The following is a 6,935-nucleotide window of genomic DNA, read 5'->3' on the forward strand; positions in this document are numbered from 1 at the left end:
CCTCTCCCTCCGCCTCTGCCTCTCCCTCCGCCTCTGCCTCTCCCTCTCTGCCTCTCCCTCTCCCTCTCTGCCTCTCCCTCTCTGCCTCTCCCTCTCTGCCTCTCCCTCTCCCTCCCTCTCCCCCTACTTCCCTACTTCAGCGCTTACATCCGCCTCACTTTCCCCTCTCCTTACCTCTCTTTCTCCCTTCCCCCTTTGACACCTGAAGGGTCGACGCTTGGCCGATCATTTGTTGTCATTTGTGACGGAGCTGGACTACCGTGGCCTGCTACAGGAATGGGACGCTATCCTCCGCCGGATTATGGCCTCCTCAATGTCAGCCGGATCGCATGTCCGGTCGGACTCGCGCGGTCTGGGGACCAATGTGGCCGGTGCTGGTCTTGGTGCCTCTGCTCCTGGGAATCCACACCACTCGGGGGGCGCGCCCCTTCCCGGGGGGACTGGCATGGCAGGCCTGTCGGCTGGCCTGAGTGCCGGCGCCACTGCCGGTCTGCAGGCCCCTTCGACCGGAGGCAACCTCAGCGGGCCGCACTCCACAGCCCTGCATGTGCAAAACTTCAAGTTCATTCGGGTCTGCCTTGTGCGGCTGCTACTTGTCCGGGCCATTCGCCTGGACCAACGGTCGGTTGCGCTGGACTTCCTGTCGGCCTGTTCGGTCGATGGAACTGGCGCCTCGTCCGGCCTCTTTGGCTTTGAGTTCAGCGGCGACGAATGGCTACGCTGGTTTAGTGCGTCTACAGACACACACACACACACACACACATACACACACACACGCGCGCGCGCACGCATGCATGGACGTGTCTGCATATGCTTTCTTGACCGTTTGCCCGGGCGCAAATGCAAGATGACCCTCCGCCCCCTTGCTGACTCAGCCCCTCGGTCCTTCTTCCCATGTCACCTCGGTGCATCGGTGTGCTCCTACTCAGGTCTACCGCTGATGAAAAATCCCCATCTGGATGGCTACTTCCGGGTGTACTTCTCCAAAGAGTGGGAGCAAAAATTCAACGTTTCTCTGGTCAACTCTCTCTCAACCATCATGGCTTCGATGCAGAAGCCGCAGTTGGTGGAGCTGATCAATCGGACGGAGAACCTCGCGACCCTGCAGGAGCACGCGGCCCTGCAGGAGGACCGCCTGCGCGCACTTCAGGCCGAGGTCACTCGGCTGCAGGGGGCTCTCGCCCAGGCTGACAGCCAGCTCCGGGAGCGCACTTCTCGGATCAGTTCCCTGGAGCAGGAGCTTTTGGCCGTCGTTGGGATCGCCAGTCGGCCGATGTTGACCTCGCCATTGACGTCGATCATGACCAGTCCCGACTCGGGGCTCTCTGCCAGCGGGCAATTTGATCCTGCGCCGGGTGTTGCGGAAAGCTCAACCGGCGCATCGCAACCAGTGCGCCCGGGCCCCAGCACTCCGGCTCCGACTGGCGGCGTTTCCAGCACCAGTGTCACGCCGGAGCATGTTCCCTCCGAGGGGCCTGGCTCCCTGGCCACCGGGTCCCCCTCGGGCGAATTCTCGGCCCCTGGTGACAATGGATCGCGCGGATCACCCACGGTGTCTGGCCTCACCCGCGGTCTGATTGCCTCCCGCAGTTGCACCGGGGAGCTGAGCAATGTGTCCTCCCCCCTGCGAGATGAGTTCCACATGCCGGCCTCCTCTTGCATCGATGTCTCACCCATTTCCCTGATGGTGCGTGAGGAGTGTCCTCTTCGGGACTTCTGACCCTCTGCCTATCATCCGCATGCTTGGCCCTTCGCTGACAGGTCTTTCTGATGTCTTTCCCCGCTCCACCCATCCTTCTCTCCCTCTTCTTTCATTTCCACTGTAGGCCATGCGCTCGGATGTCTCTTCTCTGTATGCATGGGGTTTCTTCTTTTCCCGTCCCCCCCCCTCCTCCCTCCCTTTGCCTCGCGTGGCGCTGACCTCCTTTGCTGCTTGCTTCCCCCTCTGCCCTCCTCTCCGCCAGCGATCTCCCCTCGCAAGGCTCGCCTCCCTCCGGTTCCCGTGCGCCCTGGCCTTCCCTTTCACATGGGCTTCCCTCTTGGTCTTGCCGGTCCTTTGGCTAACCCTGCTGCATTTTTGTCCCCGGAAAGTGGTCACCCCCGAGCTGTCAATTCCGTCGGTTCTCTCGGGTAGCCTGAAGACGGCTGTCCAGTTCCTGAAATACTCGCCCGACGGGCTTAACCTCCTGAGTGCCACCGTCAAGGGCGAAGTGAAGTGCGCTCGCATCATTTGGCTGTGGCGTTTCTCCTTTCCTGCTCTTGGCCTGATGTGCCAGGGTCTGACGATTTTCCCCCATTTATCTTTGGCTCCTGCTCGGGCATTTGCATTCCCCAGCATTCATCGCTTTGGTCGGATGATCCTCTCCACCCCAACCAAGGTCTCCTCCTCGATTGAGAGCCTTGCCTGGATGCCCGACTCGTCCGGAATTGTGCGAGCCCCATATGTGACGAAGGCATCTTCCACATACACCCCAGTGCTCATGTGCTCCATCCCCTCTGACACACACCATCCTCTCTCTCTCTCTCTCTCTCTCTCTCTCTCTCTCGTACACACCACACACCACACACCACTCCAGCTGTTCTCCCCTTCAAACACCAGTATCTGCCATCAGAGCATGTCTTCGCTGTCCGGCCTGCCAACCCAGAATGACCAGACGACACGGATTTTCTCGCTCGACAACTCCTCTTCCACGTTCGTGCCCGCCCTCCCTTCGTATGCATGTCCCCCGCATCCGGCATTCTAACCCGTAAAGCTGCCGGATGTGCAGTGTGTCCTTCCTCGCTCCGAAACCATTCTCGAGCTCGCACTGCTATGCCATCCTTACTTCGAGCGCTGGACCAAGTTCCCGATCTTACCACAGTGGTGAGATCTTGGCATTCGATGTGGCTTCGCAAAAGACGCTGGTGTGTGCCTGCTTTCGCCCTTCTCGCTTGTCCAATCGCTCCTCAAAAAACCCAGCGTCACTCATTTTCTTCGCTCGCTCGCTCGCTCGCTCGCTCTCTCCCTCTCTCTCCCCATGATGCTTCAGCATTCCATCAAGCTGGAAAACTTTGCGACGCCGACCTGCCTGAGCTTCAACCAAAATGGCAATTTGATGCTGGTCGGCGACACAACCGGCTCAGTGCACATGTTCGACATCCGGTCTCAGCGGTCAGCCATCCAAGTCCTTCCGGTCAGCCTGGCGCCCATCTCTCTGACACACTTCTCCCCGGGCGAGGTGTCCATCATGAGCGTCGATCGGGATGGACAGGTGCTTCCTTTCCTCCTCGATGTTGCTTCCGCATTTATCCCTCCCTCGCTGACCTCGACGTTCTCTGCCTCCTCCCTCCCTCCCTCCCTCCATCCCTCTCTCTCTCTCTCTCGACCCCTCCTGCCAAACATGGGGTGCTGTGTTCGACAGCTTGCGCGCAGCACCAACGGGCGGACGATAGAAACCCCCCTGAAGTTGGGGGATATGGGCAACAATCCATGCCTTGGCCTTTTCTCCTTCAGTCCGAATGCCGACAACCTGGCATCCATTCACGTTCAGGGCAATGGCAACATCTTCTCCACACAGGACGGACGGCTGGTGACACCGTTGCCACTTTCGGGGCAGTACTGCTCGGCGGTGGACTGGTCGCCCACATGCGACAGCAGCCTGCGTCCGACGCTGGCCGTCGGGACGGTCAACGGCAATGTCTTCGAGTGGGGCGATGGCAAGTTCTAGTCCGGTGCGTCGGTGCTCGGCTTTGGGAGGCCCGGCGCGTTGACTTCTCGCATGCCAATGTCGAGGCCTGTGCCTCTGTTTTTGCTCATTCTCTCGCTCTCCCGGAGTGGAGCTGCACATCAGCAAGCGTGAGGCGGTGTTTTCTTTTTGTAAATATATATTCTTTATGTGCTTGCACAAGCATGCATATTTGTTTGTATGTTGGAGAACCCATGGTCATGATCTCTCTCCTCCCCCTTTGAGTTGTTGAGTCACAGGGGAGAGGAGGGTCATGCCAAGAGCGGCGAGAGAGAGAGAGAGAGAGAGAGGGAGCGCGCGAAGGGGAGGGACGGAGGAGGGGGGCAGGGTCGGCACCCCGACGCGCATGTGTAATGGGAGGCACATGCTTTGGGTGTCCTTAGTCCATGGCCCCGGACCCGTCGCCATCACCGCCGATCGGGTCGATGTCAACGTGGATTCGGGCCTCAACACCATGGGTGGACATCGACTGCTCCCATGCCTCGGCCCACTCGACCACGCGAGAGACATTGTCGGACATCTCTTCGATGGAGTCGCTCGGGAGAGACAGCACACGCGAGGGATGGTAGGCCTCCAGGGCCTCGTTGAAAGACACGTCCATGATCTCGCACATGATGTTCTCGCTGATCTTCTTCTCCGAGTAGGAGCTGGGTGCCAGGACAGATCGCGGGCAAAGGGGGGCGGGGCGAGGGGCGGAGCATGGGAAATGGCAAGCACTTGGTCAGCGGGGAGGCAAGTCGACTGGGAGCTGGAGAGAGAGAGAGAGAGAGGGAGAGAGACGAGAAGGGCTGCGGCCCATTTGAAGGTGGGCCAAGTCACCGACATACCGCATCACCAGGCGATCGTTCAGGATGGAGGTGGAGGAGCGCAGCACAATGACCATATCGAACCAGCGCTCGGGAAAGAGATCGGACGAGTGGTAGTCAACCACCCAGCCGCCAGATCCGCCGCGGGCCGCGTGCTGGGGCTCGACGCCGCGGCCGCCGGCGTCATCGCCACCGAGGATGAGCTCCATCTCGTCCAGCAGCAGGTCCTCATCGAGGATCAGCGTGTCGAAGGACTCGTCGCGGCCGCAGTGGAGGTTCCGCTGGGCCACCACCTTGCCAACCTCCAGCAGCTGGTAGTCCGGCAGAGCCGAGGTGACCAACCCGGCGAGGGTGGTCTTACCGGTGCCCGGGGTGCCGGTGATCAGGATGTTGGGCTTTGTCCGGGTAGCTCTGGAAGTTGGGGGCATGGCTGTGTGTGGGCGTGTGTGTGGGTGTGTGGGTGGGTATGGGGGGGAGGGGGGGGCAGGGGTGGGGGTCGGGAGACAAAGGCGCAGGGTGCAATGCCGGGCGATCCAGCAGGAGTGACACTGGGTCTGCGTGAGAAAAGTCGCGCCCCAGACTGCATCCAGCCGAGGTGCATGTCGGCGTCGTCGTCGTCGTCGTCGTCGTCGTCGCCGAGGCAGCGGGGAGGCGCGAGGGAAGCAGGCCCTCCTGCTTGAGATGGGGGCTGACGCCAGTATCAGTCAAGGGCACGCTTCCTCGCAGCGGCTCTGGTGCCGCCCCACATGCCCACACGCCCACACTCCCCTCACCGGGCCATGCTGTGATGGGGGTGCCAACGAATGGGCACACTGGCGGCCTGCCTCTGGCGCCCCGGTGGAACTTGCCCTGGGGCAGTGGGGGGCAAGCTGCCCCCGGGCCCTTGTCCGAGGACAGTGGCTCAGAGGGCGCCGCCGGAGGGCAGGCCGATCGCGGTAGGGTCTTCTTCAAACGGCGTCTTCGCAGATGCCGCCGGCCCATGTGCATCTCCGTCACCTACTTGCCTTCCGCAAATCTGCCTCTCGCCTCTCGCCTCTCGCCTCTCGCCCCCCCCCCTCTCTCCCTCCTTCTCCCTCAGTTGTCTCCCCTTCTGGGTGTGCTCCGCAAGAACCATGGTCCGAGTCAAGCACCGGCACTTGCTGATCCGCTTTTATCCCGAGCCGTCCGACACGGCGGTGGCTCCTTTCTCGGCGGTCCTGCCGCACCATGTGGCGGCCTATGTGCGAGACGCGGTGGCGGGTCTCTTCGGCGACCCGGGGCAATCAGCCATCACGGCCGGGGCCAAATCGATGCCCGTGTCGACGCTGCCGGCTGGCGTGCCTGCCGGTGGCAAGGGCCCCTCGCTGCTCTACTGGAATCCCGGGACTGGCAGGGCCATCGTGCGAGTGGCACGCGAAGCCGCGGCCCCAGTGCGCGCGGCCATCACCCTGGCCGCGCCAATGCACATCACCTCGAGCAATGGATCCAAGGTGTTTTGCACACCCCGGGTAGTGCACATTGGCGGTTCGTTTGCTTTCCTGCTTGTCCTGCATTTTATCCGCACCTTCCGAAGGACGCTGACCCACTTTCTGGACACATGCACGCATGCACGCACGCATGCCCATATATACATCCGCTGTATCTCCACCCTCTCCTTCTCTCTGTCCGCCTCTTTCCCATGTTTGACTTCAATTGTCCCCCTTGGAAATCCAGGCACTCTCAAGAGCCTGCTACAGGCGGGTCGGGAGCACTTGCACCTCAGACGTGTGCTCTTCCGATCTGCACGCACGCATGCCCATATATACATCCGCTGTATCTCCACCCTCTCCTTCTCTCTGTCCGCCTCTTTCCCATGTTTGACTTCAATTGTCCCCCTTGGAAATCCAGGCACTCTCAAGAGCCTGCTACAGGCGGGTCGGGAGCACTTGCACCTTGAGCAATTGGCCATCATCGAGTGATATCACAACTACACATGGCCTCCAGACCCATCTCCGCGCCGGCCATTCTCTCGGGCTCCAGGGGAAAGGTGAAAAAAGAAGAAGAAGAAGTAAAAACACTCCCAGCACCTGCTTGCAGCGGGATGGCATGTATTGTTTGTTTTTTTTCCTGGCGCTCACAATGCGAGGGGAAGACGGGGAGAGGCAGTTGAAATCCGAGTGCACGCGCAAGCCCACAGCCAGGTGGGGTTTGGTGAAGGGGAAGAGAGGGGAGGGGGGGCGGGGGGGGCATGTTCAAGGGCCTCTAGTAGAACTTCTTGGCGGAGTGGACGCGGCCGAACTTCTTGACCACGACCACAGCCACGAGAATGGCCAGAGCAAACCCAATGCCGGACACCACGGCCAGCAGGTTGCGCTGAATCCAAGAGGGAGGAGATCGGAAGAGCACACGTGCCCACAGCCAGGTGGGGTTTGGTGAAGGGGAAGAG

The 6,935-nt window shown here is 61.0% G+C and overlaps 4 protein-coding genes across 4 annotated transcripts in view; 2 read left to right on the top strand and 2 right to left on the bottom strand.

Annotated features, from left to right (window-relative positions):
• H696_03093 (hypothetical protein) overlaps positions 1-4,014 on the top strand; it is a gene marked incomplete at its 5' end in the record, with an annotated part of 5,926 nt that extends 1,912 nt beyond the window's left edge. The window contains 10 exons of the mRNA XM_009496983.1: positions 209-728; positions 930-1,687; positions 1,827-1,852; positions 1,965-2,002; positions 2,092-2,215; positions 2,336-2,429; positions 2,577-2,692; positions 2,769-2,904; positions 3,030-3,251; positions 3,402-4,014. Coding sequence (XP_009495258.1) covers positions 209-728; positions 930-1,687; positions 1,827-1,852; positions 1,965-2,002; positions 2,092-2,215; positions 2,336-2,429; positions 2,577-2,692; positions 2,769-2,904; positions 3,030-3,251; positions 3,402-3,707 — 2,340 coding nt within the window. The 3' untranslated portion in view covers positions 3,708-4,014. The remainder of the gene's footprint in view (positions 1-208; positions 729-929; positions 1,688-1,826; positions 1,853-1,964; positions 2,003-2,091; positions 2,216-2,335; positions 2,430-2,576; positions 2,693-2,768; positions 2,905-3,029; positions 3,252-3,401) is intronic.
• H696_03094 (hypothetical protein) lies at positions 3,998-5,010 on the bottom strand. Its single transcript, XM_009496984.1, has 2 exons — positions 4,553-5,010; positions 3,998-4,372 (listed from the first exon to the last, which is right to left on the bottom strand). The coding sequence occupies exons 1-2, from the start codon at positions 4,957-4,959 to the stop codon at positions 4,105-4,107; spliced, it is 675 nt and encodes a 224-aa protein (XP_009495259.1). The 5' UTR covers positions 4,960-5,010; the 3' UTR covers positions 3,998-4,104.
• A 633-nt stretch (positions 5,011-5,643) lies between these two features.
• Positions 5,644-6,468, top strand: H696_03095 (hypothetical protein; the record flags this gene model as incomplete). The annotated part of the gene is made up of 3 exons (XM_009496985.1): positions 5,644-6,034; positions 6,224-6,274; positions 6,398-6,468. The coding sequence occupies 3 exons, from the start codon at positions 5,644-5,646 to the stop codon at positions 6,466-6,468; spliced, it is 513 nt and encodes a 170-aa protein (XP_009495260.1).
• Positions 6,469-6,751: 283 nt separating this feature from the next.
• H696_03096 (hypothetical protein) overlaps positions 6,752-6,935 on the bottom strand; it is a gene marked incomplete at its 3' end in the record, with an annotated part of 2,725 nt that continues 2,541 nt past the window's right edge. Inside the window, exon 8 of the mRNA XM_009496986.1 lies at positions 6,752-6,862. Coding sequence (XP_009495261.1) covers positions 6,752-6,862 — 111 coding nt within the window. The remainder of the gene's footprint in view (positions 6,863-6,935) is intronic.

The sequence above is a fragment of the Fonticula alba genome (assembly GCF_000388065.1).
Source record: "Fonticula alba strain ATCC 38817 unplaced genomic scaffold supercont2.4, whole genome shotgun sequence".
Lineage (NCBI taxonomy): Eukaryota > Rotosphaerida > Fonticulaceae > Fonticula > Fonticula alba.

Excerpts from the sequence above, each read along its gene's own strand:
- H696_03094 (XM_009496984.1), bottom strand. The coding sequence starts at position 4,959 with ATGCCCCCAACTTCCAGAGCTACCCGGACAAAGCCCAACATCCTGATC. Across the intron at positions 4,373-4,552 it reads AACGATCGCCTGGTGATGCG|CTCCTACTCGGAGAAGAAGA; the intron begins GTATGTCGGTGA and ends CCTGGCACCCAG.